At 43.1% G+C, this 15,322-nt stretch overlaps 1 protein-coding gene across 2 annotated transcripts in view; it reads right to left on the reverse strand.

The window, feature by feature from the left end:
- The window catches only part of DPP4 (dipeptidyl peptidase 4), a 78,449-nt gene that overhangs the window by 21,988 nt on the left and 41,139 nt on the right, over nucleotides 1-15,322 (reverse strand). For both annotated transcript variants that reach the window (XM_032880292.1, XM_032880293.1), the window contains exons 11-18: nucleotides 9,901-10,036; nucleotides 8,065-8,109; nucleotides 5,496-5,603; nucleotides 5,187-5,254; nucleotides 4,011-4,064; nucleotides 3,510-3,631; nucleotides 1,083-1,130; nucleotides 704-802 (exon numbers count right to left, since the gene is read on the reverse strand). In XM_032880292.1, coding sequence (XP_032736183.1) covers nucleotides 704-802; nucleotides 1,083-1,130; nucleotides 3,510-3,631; nucleotides 4,011-4,064; nucleotides 5,187-5,254; nucleotides 5,496-5,603; nucleotides 8,065-8,109; nucleotides 9,901-10,036 — 680 coding nt within the window. The remainder of the gene's footprint in view (nucleotides 1-703; nucleotides 803-1,082; nucleotides 1,131-3,509; nucleotides 3,632-4,010; nucleotides 4,065-5,186; nucleotides 5,255-5,495; nucleotides 5,604-8,064; nucleotides 8,110-9,900; nucleotides 10,037-15,322) is intronic.

Consider the following 15,322-nt stretch of genomic DNA (forward strand, 5'->3'; position numbering starts at 1 on the left):
ATCTTTTCTATTATTATCCTATATTTAAAAAAAAAAAAAAAAAACTTAAATCAATCTTGATGGATCCCCCCATCGCCCATGAGTAATTAGCTCTTAATGGGAAAAACAGCAAACAAATACAAATGAACAAACTACAAACTTTCCTACTCAAAGATCACCTCTCTTCACCCCCTTTCTCAGTGGTTCCTGCACACCATTCCTGCTCAGGCATCCAGCACAGGGACCAGGCTAACTGTGGCAGGGAGAAGGTCAGGAAAAATTCAAGATTTCTCTCCCGAGACTGAAGTTTTAACATTTTACGCTAACCTTAATTTTTTTATACAATCACCTCAGATTTTTTTTTTTTAATCTCTATGGGTTAAAGGTAAAATATATCAGGATAACACTAAGTTAAACACTCAATTAATATTTTATAGTAGAACAGAGTTACTAACAGAATGAAACCAAAGTAGCAATAGTGTGTTTTTTTTCCAAATCCTTTCCTTTTAACAGAATAACTTTTACATAGAGTGGTATTCTATTTTAAAACAAAAAGAATGAAAAACTAGCAGTTCTCATAACAAAATTTTTCATAGGAAAAATAACCTCAAATTAGAAGTACATATAACATTAAATGTGTATTTTCAGATCAAGTTATCACATTTAGTTATATTTTTATTGGTGTTTCCAGGAACAGTTCTATTCCTAAAGAAATTCAACTTACTTGTTTCATTCAAAATAATGAAATCCAGTTTTTTTGAGGGCATCTGGACATCCTGCAGCATTTTATCCAAAGCTGAATTGTCTTCCAGGATTCTCAATTCTAAACAAATATTCCAGACGGCAGTAATTCATTAACAATGTGAAGAATTCGGATTGTGCAAAGGGCTAACGAACAAGTGGCAATTCACTGATGGGACTATACATTAGATTATAAACCTTGAATTCAAATCATTGTTTAAACACTAAAGCCAAAAAACAAAACAAAACAAAACAAAAAAACCCCACAAAACACACACCTCACTATGCTAAGTACATGTTGATCCTATTCACACACACTAAGAAGCAAAATGTAAAATGAAAAGTAAAATGCTAGAAAATACCTTTATCGTCACTGCTCCTATGCAGAGTATAGAGGGGCAGACCAGGGCCTGTTAACAGGAAAAATGTTTTAGGTGAGGCTTTTTAAGAAAAGAAGGTTAACATATTTTTTTTCAAAAATGGCCATTTGATACCACTTAACTTTGATATGATTTTAATACTAATTAACTGTGGTAGAATAAATATCATCGTAGATGAGGGACTTACTAAGTTAGCTGTTTTTCCTCTTCTTTGAAATAGGGGCATTTTTTTTTTTTTAAGATTTTATTTATTTATTTGAGAGAGTGCATGAGAAGAGGAAGGGTCAGAGGGAGAAGTAGACTCCCTGCCACGCAGGGAGCCTGATGCGGGACTCGATCCTGCGATGCCAGGATTATGACCCGAGCTGAAGGCAATCACTTAACCAACTGAGCCACCCAGGGGCCCAAAATAGATGCAATTTGAGATTAAGAAGGATTACCGAAAAGTTACAGGGCTCACTAGAATGAAGCAGAAACTGAACCTCTGGCCCGGTTGAGTGCCTTGGGCATACTGCCTCCCGTTTCCTCGACTGTGAACTAAGCCAAAGGACCCCTGACACTGCTATTTTTCTTTCCCAGCCCTAAAGCGACAATCTGCCGATGACCACGCAAGCTCTCCGGCCCCGCCCCCTTAGGGCGGAGCTCGGGAGCCAGCCTCAGCCAGGGGAGGGGCGGATTTCCCTCCCGCGGCCTCCACACCACGGAGTCGTGAGCCAGGGGGCACATCTGCACAGTGCCTCACTTGGATAAGCGATTCCTTTCTGGCATGCAAAAGTGTTTTTCTCGCATGAACATATCTTCACTATTTATCCCAACTGTGGTAGTTGCAGACTAGAAGGTAATGTATAGAAAAGCTATTTGGTGAGCTATTTAATTTTGATGCATTTAGATAATATTAATGTTTTACTCTTGATCAGAACCACAGTGAAGGCATTAGAAAGACCTGAGTTTGAATCCTGGCTTACCTGCTGTGTGACAATATATTTATGTTTTGATCTCTTTACATATAAAAGGAGAATAATATCTACTTTATAGAGTTTTCTTAAGAATCAAACAAGACTACAAATATAAAACTTTTAGCACAGTTCCTAGTATAAAGTGTCTGCCCAAGCAATGGTAACTAAAAACAGTCACAGGAAAAAAAAAAAAAAAAAAAAGAAAGAAAGAGAGAGAGAGAGAGAGAGAGAAAGATGTAATAATAAAGAAAATGTGCTAGTAAATAAGGTTCCGATAGGTGGTTTGGAGATCTCTTTCCTATAAGGGATAGTTCTTTTTCAGAATATCCAGAATCTTTCATTTTGAGAAATCTTCTAGCAGAGGGCTTATTGGAGGGCTCAGGAGGGCTCAGGAGTGGAGACCTGTGCTTGAATCCTGTTGTGCCTCTTATTAGCTGTGTGACCTGTGGAGGTGCCGTTGTCTGTCCTTGCCAAGTTTCTTCATTAACAATAAAGAAAACAATAATAAAAAAGCAACAGAAGATGGAGCCGTGAGCAAGGGTGGGTGACAGACACTACCCACATACATTTTTCTCATCTAAAGGGGCAAGTGCACAAAATAATAATGAAAAAAATCTCCAATAAAAAATAGGTGTGGGGCACCTGGGTGGCTCAGTGGGTTAAGCCGCTGCCTTCAGCTCAGGTCATGATCTCAGGGTCTTGGGATCGAGTTCCGCATCGGGCTTTCTGCTCGGCAGGGATCCTGCCTCCCTCTCTCTCTCTCTCTGCCTGCCTCTCCACCTACTTGTGATCTCTCTCTGTCAAATAAATAAATAAAATCTTTAAAAAAAAATGTGTGTGTGTGTGTAAAATGAAGTACCTCAGCTATACATAGTCTCCAGTGTATGTATATTTCTTGTGCGTTCAGTCAAAAGCAAGCCATGCAATTCTCTTGGTTAGAATGGGAGGAAAGGCTGTTAACTTACCACTTAGATGTGCTTGAAGAGAAGGAGGCAGGTGATTTCAAGAGCTCCTCAGATTCAAGAGGAGAAAACTAAGCAGGGCAGAAAGAGTGTTTCCCAGACTGGACACAGAAAGGGAAAGATGGGCAGAATGAGCCAGGAGGGAGACACCTAGGTGGCTCAGTTGGTTGCCTTTGGCTCAGGTCATGATCCCAGGGTCCTGGGATCGAGTTCTGTATCAGGCTCCCTGCTTAGTGGTAGCCTGCTTCTCCCTCTGCTCTAAGCTCTCTCTCACTTTCTCTCTCTAACAAATAAATAAATATTCTTAAAAAAAAAAAAAAAGAACCAGGAGAGTGGTAAGAATGTTGTCTGAAGAGTGGAAGGAACGAAGTCAGCTGGTGAGTGGAAAGCAGGAAAAGCATGCAGGCTGAGGGAATGCAAGGAACCACTTCAGATAGACAGACAGACACGGTGGTACCTGGGCTGTTCTCCCCTTGGCAGTTCACACTTACCTGAACACCTCAGCTGATAGTACTTTGCCTCTTTGCTAAATGATACAGAATAGTACTGACACCTTTCTGGATTTAGCTCACAACTCAGGCATGTCACCTTTGTGTAGTTGCTCAGTTGGATTCTGTAAACCAATGGTGGAAATTAAGTGCTTGATGAAAGAATAAATGAAAAGACAGAATTGAATAATGCCATATTCTAGTTTTAAAGATATCAGAATGCTAAGGCAATGCTCAAAACATTTTCTTTTTTAATGTGCAACAAATACACGAATTAATTCACAATAACCTCAAACTTTCCATTGTTTGGGAATAACACAAAACATCTAATAAAGTCATTCTCTGTTGTTGACACCTGGAGTTTGATTTATAGGGGAATGAAAGTGCTCAATTACAACTTCAGTTACTTAAGGCACGGAAAAAAACAAAAACAAAAACAAAACAAGACCAGAAATTGTTCTTCAGCTAGAAAGACTCAAGTCAACAATTTGATTCAGTTCTTACTTATAAAGATTTCTTCCTCCTGGCCTTCTTTTATATTCATTACTGATGTAGTATCTGGGAAGAAAACAAATAAAATATATATTAATTATGTTTTTAAAGAAAGTCAAGTACACTCTATTTGACTCAACACAAAACATTCATGCTGGCCCTTGTCGTATCATTCTTCCCTGCCCCCTCTGCCCCAGAAGCCATATTTCCCATCATCTCTAAATAAGAGATTTCACTTTTTGTTTTAAAAGATTTTATTTATTTATTTGACACAGAGAGAGATATCACAAGTAAGCAGAGAGGCAGGCAGAGAGAGAGAGGAGGGAGCAGGCTTCCCACTGAGCAGAGAGCCTGATGCGGGGCTCGATCCCAGGACTCTGGGATCATGACCTGAGCCGAAGGCAGAGGCTTTAACCCACCAAGCCACACAGGTGCCCCAGAGATTCCATTTTTAAAGCAGACTAAAATATCTGGATGCAGGGATTGATCCCTTCATTCAGGTGACAAGTAAAAACTCAAAAAAGGTCTTTTGTGAGAAAAGTAAGGCTGGACAACCACGTACCTACATTGTTTTCCGTATTTTCTGTTTTTATAGCCCAAGCTACTGGATGGCAGGAGCCCCATCTTTCTGACAGGAGCAGAGCCCCTTCTAAGGATGTCTTTCAAAAACTGCTTTGGGCAGTGGCAACAATAGTCCCTAGTGAGACCCGATAATGAATTCTAGAAATGCCTTAGATTCTAATGGAAAATAACACTCCCTTTCCACCAACTCGTGCATGATAGTTGACAGCCTCAGCAAAGCTTTCCGTTTTCCAGAGAAAGGCCGAGATGTGGACAGATAAAATGAAATAGCCTCTCCAAGCCTTCCAAAAATCCGGTGCCAGTTAAAATGTAACAAAATGCCCGGATGCTGGTGCGGTGCTCCAAGACGCTTGAGAAAAAGAGGCTGCAGCTCTGCTAATGTAAAGCAGGTAAGAGCAAGAGGTAGAGCTGCTTGGTGGCAGGGTATCAAGTCTGCTAAGCATATGTGAAAATCATTAAGGCTTCCGTATGTTAAAAAGAAAAAAGTACTGAACACATTCCAAATAGACTATTCTTTATTTGTAGGAGATTTTCCCCTATTTCTGGGCATAGAGGGTGTGATTGCAACGAGTATGTTTGCATCCTACCCATTATTAGAATACTCACAGGTAATCACTGGTGAGAGCTTCTATTCCGATGACTTCCCAAGCTCCTTTTGTAATGAATGTGCAATCCTGATGGGATTATTTTTTTAAAAAAAGATGTTTATTAAACTTTCTAATCGAAGTGGAGGGTTGAATCTTTTATCTCCTTGGGTTTCTCCTCCCTATCCCATCATCCTCCAGACACCACTTCAGAATTTCGATCAGCCGGATTATTGGTACATACTGACTGACTTTACTAAACGATTTCCCCTTCAACTTAGTCTCATTAAAAAAGAGATCAACCTGAAATAAATTATGTAAGAATACTTACTTGCTTATCTATTTGGAATAGGCAAATGTGTTTGTAGCCATCTTGGTTGCTGATGATCTTGTAGAAGCTCTTCCCATCAGAGGTAAAATGAGGTTCTGAAGGCCTGAACTACAGAATAATAGAGAACAAAAAAAAACAGATGAGGGCACATCAGTTTCATCTCAGCACCAACTTTAGTTTTTGAAAGTCCTCTCAACACCTCTGCCCAAAACCCATGCTTCATTTATTTGCCAAGTGAAACCAGAGGGTCTCAAAAGAAACCAGAGTGTCTCAAAAGAAAATTCTCCTTCTAGAAAATGCAGACAAAAAGATCTCTCTCAGAGAAATCTTTACGTGGAGTAAGCGAGAAAAAGCACATAAAGAGGCTTACGCAGTACTCTCAACACATAGCCGTGGTATTGTTATCTCTGGACATCTCTCTACGAAGGATGACTCTATGACTTCTGGCTATAAATGTGCAAAACTTAGCATTTGTCTTTCAGTTTTAAGAAGTAAATTTCCTCAGTGTCACAGATGTGCTTTCTTGAAACAGACTATTATTATTACTATTATAAGTCGGAGTTCGTACATCTTAATTTCCTTCACCTATTTTGCCCATTCCCCTCACCCCTTCCCTCCTGGCATCCATGAGCGATTGCTTTCTGTTTGGTTTGTTTGTTTCAAACAGACTATTATTTTTACTGTTTCAGATAAGAGGTGGTTTATAATTTGAGGGATTTGTTTCCTCCTTTTTAAATACATATTTCTTTTTGAAAGCCAAAAATTCTTTAACCATTTCTGGACTGGATACTGTAAGGAATGTCTGTTGTGTATTTCACGTGGAAACATTCTTATAGTTACCATTTTTATTGTATGCCTTTTCATTTTGCTAAATAGGATCAACAACTTACCAAAAAAGTAGTTGTATGGAAATACAGTATAAAATTTCCATTTTTCACAGTTCAATAAAAGATAGTTCTCAGAACATAATGTAGTTTCAGCAGAAGAATATCTACCCCAGCCTGAAAGGAATATGTCGCTTTACGACTTCGATTTCCTTACTACATTTGGGAGCAGGTAGGAGATGGTCTTTTAAAATTGTTGGTTCACTTTACCCTCGATGTTTCCTCTCTTATCAGCTCCCATTTTGGGAAGGAAGAAAAATGCTTCCCTCTTCTATTTAGTGATTCAAAGTGGATTCATTTATGGAGCAAACTGCGGCGTGCGGTACACTTGGTGTTCTCATTACAGAGCTCTAAAACACATTCCCCTCTCTAGACCTGTGTTCACAGCCTTATCTTTTTAATACATTTCCCTGTTTCCCCTGGATGGAGTTGTGCCTAGTAGAAATGTGTGAAAAGTGGCATCTGTCTGGTTAAATACAGAGAGGAAAAAACATATTTTTTTCAAAGAGTCGTGAGGAAGTGTAGCGTGTCTCTTGCCATGGAGGAAACCACTTTTCATGTTGGCAAACCTCTCCCCTCTGCCCAATCAAAGCCTGAAGAAAAGGGACGTGTGAATGCTATCGGAGCTCTGAGCCCAGCTGGAAGGGGTCCTGTTTCTGGACCGCGGGCCTCCCCTCTCTGCCCCAAGAGATGTGAAGGAAATCTTTACATTTTCTTTTGCTTTCAGTCCCTTTGTTTCTCTCTTAAAGGAGGCTTAATAGAAGTGATCACAAGAATTAGGTGAGATTTGTTCATCGTCTTTCTGTGAGGGGCCACAACGGCTAGAGATCCTTCCATAACGTGTTTCCTCCCACAGTCCGGTGGCCTCATGGTTGGTGATTCTGCCCAAGGCATAGCGCTCGCAGCACAAATGAGAAGCGTGACAAGTCTCTGCGGGTCACTGTGCTTTCTTGGATACCACTCTGCATCTGGGGCCTAGTAAAGCGTGAAGCCACAAGAGTATGAGTTCCTCCAAAGTGGGGTGCACAGCAGGGTTGCTGGATGGATACAGTCGCCACCGAGTTGCCGCCGCATATAGCCACGGCTCCTTGCTCATCTGTGTAGGCTGTGGATGGAAGCCATGTTTGCTGCCTCCAGAGCACAGGCCTTTAGAGGTGAGCTCAGTGGGCATCTTCAGCATCTTAGCTGTTTTTCAGCAGTGGTTGCTTTTTAACTTTTCAGGAGCTACCGTCCACCTACAGGATGTCTTCTGTTTTGTCTGCTCTCAAGTTTTCACCTGTCCTGTCCTTTTTCCCACTGAGCATGTTCTGTATTCCCCACGAAAAGACCTCTCTGGGGCACCTGGGTGGCTCAGTGGGTTAAGCCTCTGCCTTCGGCTCAGGTCATGATCTCAGGGTCTTGGGATCGAGCTCCACATCAGGCTCTCTGCTCAGCGGGGAGCCTGCTTCCCCCTCTCTCTCTCTCTGCCTACTTGTGTCTCTCTCTCTGTCAAATAAATAAGTAAAATCTTTAAAAGAAAAGAAAAGACATCTCCGCAGGGAGCATTTAAATATTTTGAGAAATAGGTCAGTTAATAGCTCTATTAATAGCAAATAACATAGGGCCCTACTTTGGTATATATGCATATCAAATAGCTCTGAGTATCTGATCCAGACCACAAAAAACCCATAACTCAAAGCACTTACTCTTCCAACCCAGCCAGTGGTACTCATTTCAGTGTGTTCTTGTGCCTAGAGAGGGAAAAATACAAGGGCAGCATTTCAGAGAGAAGTGAGGTATTAATTCTATTTTTTATCAGCAACTCGTGGTAATAGAAGCAAAATTGTACTTAAAAAAATCGAAAACGATCTCCATTTATATAATTGTATTTGTGCTCAGATTGCTTATAGGATTGCATCAGGACCTTACCTCTCTTGCCTAGAGCTCTGTCTTCCATACGTGGCCCTAGAAGCTCCCCTGGCATTTTCAACTCAACACGCACGGCACAGAAGATGATGTCCTTTATCTTGCCTTCATCCCCCCCGGCTTGTTCTGACGCCTTTGTTCTTCTGCTTAGTGCCACTGCTTACGCAAGCCAGAGACTTGGGAGTCACTCTAGATGCCTCCTCTCTTCAGAGCCACCTCCTCAGCCCCTGCCTCCTGGTTTGTTGACTCCCCTCGTCCTTCTCCACCATTACTGCCTTAGCTTCTGTTCTCGTCAGGTTTCCATTGGTCCATTGCCCTGACCTCCCGGTGACCCTGCCGCTCTTCTCCTCTTCCAGTCTGCTCAACCCCCACTGACCTCATCTGGCAACAGACGACAGTTCTAGCTCATTAGGATCCTGTCCTATTTAACACCTAGAAATAGCTCTCCGTGTCTTACAAGTAAGTCCGAACCCCTCAGAGCGGCGCCTGAGCCTCAGCCTACCTCCACCTAACCAAAGAGCTTAGGTTTCCTAGTTTGGAGTCCGGCTGTCACGTGACCTAAGGGACCTTCTTAACCTCTCAGAACCCCTGTCTCCACCGGTCTGGCTACCCTGAGTGTTCAAGAAATGGTGACTATTAATATGGATTATCCTAATGGTATCCCCTACTAAAACAACCATGTTTTAGGGACCAGCATATTGTCTCATTGGTTTGTTTCTGTTTGTTTTAAATCCAGAGCTATGCACAGAACTTGGGGTGTAGTAGGTATTCATTGTTTGCTGTATAAATAAATGAATTGACAAATCAAGACAAGGGGTGCCCAAGCTTTCTGAGGCAAGAATCTTCACTGTGCCCAACCAGGTGGGAAGTGTGTAGAGGGGGAAGCATGTAGGCACAGAACCCATTACCAGAAAAGGGCTTGGAGAGGTGCCCTTCACATATGTCACTAACCCTTCCCTGGACGTTGCCCCTCCTGAGGCTGCTGGTTCCCAAAGGGGCTTTAATCCTGATTCACTAGCTTGGCTGAACCTTGTGGTTTCTTGTGGGGAATGCCCTGCCCCCATTCCCCAGCACCTCAAGGTTGAATTAACACTCACCTTTGTCTTAATGTTGCCACCCTCTCTGCCTGGTTGTTATCTATTTATGTTCTAAAGTTGTTGACTGCTGAGGTATAGTCACAGGGTGGTAAGAGATTTGTGGCCTTTTGATACTAGTTTTGTTTCACACATTCTCAGTCAGTCATTCTCTGCTCTCCATATTTTCTCTGTTGAAACACACTTCGTTGACCTTGCAGCCGCTGGCCTTCTTGGGCTGTCTGAATTTTGACATCAAATTCTATCTTTTGGGTTTCCAATCACCACCCCCTCCCCAAGTGATAATATCCATAACTGAAACCGTATGACTAGTGAGCAGAGATGAAATGGAAGTACCATCAAATATCAGATTCTCTCTAAAAGTTAGTCAGGACTCACTCACTGCCTCAGGATCTGACAGACTCAGAAAGAAAAGAAGCTCAAACTTTATTTGCTGATCCCCAACCATTCACTCTCCCCATTTTTGTGGAGTCCTTGGATCACATGCAGCTTTAGAAGCAGAGCATTGCCATTAAACCTTACCTCTGGTTTTCTCCAACTGTTGGTGGCATTATTATAGTCACAAATATCCATGACTGAATAGTTCTGAATCCTTCGGAGCCACTGCAAAGAAATCCTTTCTTCATTTACCCATGTCACGTCACACAAGTAGTAATCCCTGGAAGGAAGGAAGGAAGGAGAGAGAGAGAGCAAGAGAGAGAGAATAACTATTTCCAGGCCTTGGTACAGATAGACATTTTACTCAATGAAATCAATCTTAATAGGCATATAATTTTAAATGGCTGTTGAAACCATTTAATACCACAATATTTTACCTTTTTCTGAAAGCTTGAAGTGTAATTTAGTTTTGAATGGAAATTAAAATATACCTGACAGGAAAAACAGCAGCTAACATTATATAGTGTCTTAGCAAACGTGACTCACACCACCGCTCAGGATTTTTTCAAGTCCTTAACTTGGCCTTTGGTGGTGCCAGGAAGTCAAGGGTGACATTTTTCCCATCTCTTTACTGCTGTATTGAGAGAACATTACAGTGAGGCCAGACACACTGGCTGAGATTCGAATATTTTCTGGTAATCTGATGTGCTTCTCCAGAAAATTCTTACTTTTAGGGTGAAATTATAACTGACCCTTTTCTCAACTTCGTTTTTCAAAGGAGAAAAAATTGACTCACATCTCTATGAATTTTGAAAATCAAATAATTATACTGTAAAAATCTTTTCTCAAAAGTCAAAACATGAACCATGTGAAAAAATCAAGGAACCTTAACACGAAATTTATGCTAACAGAGATATCTCTAACAGTATGTCTTCCTCCAACACATACCTTTAAACATTTTTGGAGCTACCTTTTGATTTATAGTGAGATGCATGGAATTCTCAATTTACTTTTCCGCTAGCCTACCTAAATATTTGCTCTGGATTGATTATTTTATTTGATTTGCTCCTCCTAGCCCCCCACCCCCATGTGATGATCTTGAGTGATCATTCTTAAATCCTTTTTTTTCCACTGTCTGATCAAAGCTTTGTTCCCTTTTGTCAGAAAAATTCCAAGAGACTCTTTTTTCCTCTTTCTTTCTGACTGGCCCCATGGCCATAGCCTCCTCATCAACGCTGAATGCTCTAAAATGCTCCTTCGCTCTTCCCTTCACAGGCTGTGGCCACCCCCTCCTCTGTCTCTCGGCTCTCCTTGCTTGACTACAAGTTCTCTGAGGCACCGGCCGCAGCTTTCTTGTTCACAGGGCGTCCCTGGGCTCCAATGGAATGAGTACCTGGCACCAAATCGACACTGAAATTCTGTGGAATGCAAAAGTCCTGTTGTATTCTCTGTGGCCTGAACAGCTCTGTCCTTCCTTGGAATTCACAGACCCTGTCCTGTCTGCACTCCCTCCACAGACATGAAACCAAATAGCCAATATTTATTGAGCGCTTAGGATGGATCACCGCTTCACTATCGCCCTTCTGTAGGTGGGGACATCTCCTGTGTTAAGGTCCCCTTCTGGGTCCTCCAGGGTCCCCTCCTGACTGTTCCCGTTGCAGGTGGCAAGTACTGAACGAAGATCAAACCCCTTCACCCAGCAGCAAAGCACCACCTTCCCATAAATAGGGACTCCTCGCCGTTTCAGGCCTTTCTCTTGCTTAGTAAGAACCTATACACCAGGGCATCTGGGTGGCTCAGTCGGTTAAGCGTCTGCCTTCAGCTCAGGTCATGATCCCGGGGTCCTGGAATGGAGCCTGCGTTAGCCTCCCTGCTCAGTGGGGAGCCTGCTTCTCCCTCCCCCTCTGCTCCTTTCTCTCCCCTCGGCCCCCAGCTTGTGCTCTCTCTCTCTCTCTCTCTCTCTCTCTCAAGTAAATAAATAGAACATTAAAAAAGAAGGAGGAGGAGGAGGAGGAGGAGGAGGAGGAGGAGGAGGAAAGGAGAAACCTATACACCATCCAATCTGCATGTCTGGTATTCCATGAATACCTTCTGAGATTTCCCAGCTGCCCTCACTTTGTTCAACCTGCCCCCCGTTTGTTCAACCTGCCCTCAGTCTGAAACCACTGCTATGTTCTAACTTCCTTAGGTCTTCCTCAAATATCCACTATGCCTTCTTGGAAAGTCCCTCCTTCCGCACCAACATCAGCATTCTTAAGGTGCTCATCCCTAAAGACCACCAGGCTGCAGGGTCTGAGAGTGCGAATCCCTCTTTGCACGCACAGGACCAACGGCGCCTCTCAGAGTTCAATGCTTCTGCCCTGTGCCCAAGCCACAGGCATTAATGAATCTTGCTGGGGATAGGAATAAATCATTGCAAAAGGGGATGGAACTATGACATGCAAGGGAGAAAACAAAACTTTTTGAGATTAACTTTCTTGACTAGGGGTCTGAAGACTTTTTCAGTCAAGAGCCAGATAGTAAATATTTTAAGTTTTGCGGGTCACATGTGCTCTGTGACAATTACTTATCTCCACCTTCGCAGCACAAAAGCAGCCAGAGACAATATATCAACGAACATCTGTAGATGAGTTCCAACAAAACCCTGAGATCTCAAGTTCACATAATTTTCACATGTCACGAAATATTACTCTTCTGGTGATTTTCCTTCCCAACCATTCAAAATTGTAACAATCTTTCTTGGGGCACCTGGGTGGCTCAGTGGGTTAAGCCTCTGCCTTCAGCTCAGGTCATGATCTCAGGGTCCTGGGATCGAGCCCCGCATCGGGCTCTCTGCTCAGCAGGGAGCCTGCTTCCCTCTCTCTCTCTCTGCCTGCCTCTCTGCCTACTTGTGATCTCTTTCTCTGTGTCAAATAAATAAATAAAATCTTAAAAAAAAAAAAAATCTTTCTTAGTTGTAGATCATACAAAAACAGGCCTGGGGCTGGATTTGCCAGTGGGCCCTGGTGTGCTGATCCCTGCTCTGTGCCTGTGGTTCTTATTCACAGATCAAATTCCTTTGTAAATCGGATGGAAATCAGGTACCTCTCTCTGGGGTGGGGGTGGGGGAGTCTCCTTACATACATGCACACATTACCCAGAGCTCCATGGCCTCGATTAGGATCACAGGCTCCAGAAATGGGAAACTTTTCTAAAGTGGCATGGTTAGGGGAAAGGGCAGGCAAAGGGGAAAGAAAAGTCTTTAACACAATTAATGGGTCACCTTTACTAAGGGCTTTATCTATAAAAACCATACACGATATTTCAGGTTCAGAAATCAGCAGTAGAAAAGTAACTTTTTTCCCACTTGAAATTACGGAGTAATGGAATTTGGGAAGCCTGCCAGGGAACGCACATGCATCTGGCACTTGCCCTGACCATTTCTAGATCAAAGGTTCACAAACCTATGTCTTCCACTCTCTCTGTCACTCTCGGTAGCCCAAGGTGTACGCTGCACCCTCCGTATAGGCTGCTCGCCAGCCAGCAGACAGGACATTTTGAATCCTTTTGTAAACACACCGCTGTTTAATCACAGCTTCTCTTTAGGATTTGGAATTAAAGGGAGACAGAGCGGTGCTGCGGACCCCGCCCTGAGCCAAGATCGTGCCAGTCTAAGATGTCAGTGAATCATAAAAACTATATAAGGGAACCAATGGCCCAATTGTACTTTTTATTGAAAGGTTTAATTAAGTCCTACTTAGGACCAGAAATATCCAACAAGCAGATTTATCAACTATACTTTGCACTATATGCTGATTTTTTAAAAAGAATGCATGCATGAGCAAGTGGGGGAGGGGCAGAGAATCTCAAGCTGGCAGACTCCTTACCCAGCCTGGAGGCGAAGCCCAGCTGGGGCTGGATCTCATGACCCTGAGATCATGACCTGAGCCACCCAGGTGCCCCTCCATGCTGATTTTATTCTGTAAAAACAGAGAGGCTCTACTGAACAGACTGGTTATGTAATGGTGGGAAGGAGTGGAAGAGGGAATGTCAGGCAGCCTGGCCTTCCTTGAGCCAGCGACTGCCTCTCCGTCAGGCATAGCGATTCAATAAGCTCTTCTAATTTCTGGGACAATGTTGTTTTTAAGGAGAGTGTGGTTGACTTTAATACTAAAGCAATGGAGCGATTTCTGGACATAATAATAGGAGTGCACACCCATGAGCAGTTTACTATGTGCCAGGAACTGTTCCAAGTGCTCAACATAAAGCTTGTGGCACCCTACAGGGTAGGAATGCTAGGGATCCTATTTTGCAGACAAGGAAAGAGAGGTGTAGAGAGGTTAAGTAACTTGCCCAAGGTCACACACTGGGAAGTGTTGGGAGGCATGATTCAAACTAAGCCAGCTGGCTTCAGATTTTCTGTTCCTAGTAGCTCCCTCTATACAGAACCTCCACCCGTCCCTCTGGGAAATACGGTGGGCTAGCTTCACCCTCTTGCCTTTTTTTCAGGATAAAATTCCTCACTCTATGAGGTCTATTTATTCCCACAGCGTGTGTGTAAACTAAATAGCTGAATTCTATAAAGCAAATTATATTTGATAGTGCTGGGACAGACCTGCTTTTGAAGCATATTTCAAGCATATTTCAGAGACTCCTTTTGCAAAGTGACCGATGCCTTGTAAACAGTAGGCGTTTAATAAATGTCTGTTGCATTGCATTAATTCCCCTAATTTGTGTAAATGTTTCTTTTGGTATGTTAAGAGTACTTAACATCAGGTCGGCATTACTGACTGGGAAGAATATTGGAGAGAAATCGCTCCTCAGAGCAACCGCAGACGGTGGAGTGATTAATTCGGTGAATCAACCAAGGAAGCGGGCGTTCTGCCAGTGCTGGCCCCGGGCTCCATGCCACTCTCTGCTCTGATGGGGATGCCAGCCCTCCTGGGGCTGCTGACAGATCGCTGAGGAGAAGGATAGGTGGGGTGAGGGGGAGCCTGTCACAGAGGGCAGCACCCACAGCACATGAGGTCCTGAAGGGCTTCCTGTCTTGAGGTGTCGCTAGTTTCCTGGCTGTTTCAGTCCAGTTCCTTTATCTCCTGTGTGACAAGCCCACACCCTGACATCTCTACTTTATTGATCAAGGATTATCAACTGTTGGGAGGAGGCATTTATCTATTACATCACTCAGGAGCAGAAAAAATAGGGTGGGGCAGGTCATGAGCTGGGTGTGATGGGTCCCCGGAGCCGATCAGCAGATGTGGGGTGGGGTCACCTCAGTAGAATGTGCCCTTCCCAGTCCTCTAGCTCAGGCCAGGGAATGTGCAGATGGCTGGGAGAAGGCAGAAAAGAGGGACTGCTAGGCAGGGTCACTTGGAGGGTCGTCTTCGGTCCTGGCTGTGTAAACCATTCTACACACATAAAGTCACCCTCATCCCTCCACACAGAAGCTTATTCATTGATTCTACACATATTCATTGAGCACTTGCTGTGTTTCAGGCCCTGCACGAGAGGCACCAGATATAAAATATAAATATAAATATAGAAATGTAAATATAAATATTGTGAAGCCAGGCTCTAAAGAAAGCAG

The sequence above is a fragment of the Lontra canadensis genome, unplaced genomic scaffold (genome assembly GCF_010015895.1).
Source record: "Lontra canadensis isolate GAN:19392208 unplaced genomic scaffold, GSC_riverotter_1.0 scaffold69, whole genome shotgun sequence".
NCBI classification, from domain to species: Eukaryota; Metazoa; Chordata; class Mammalia; order Carnivora; family Mustelidae; genus Lontra; species Lontra canadensis.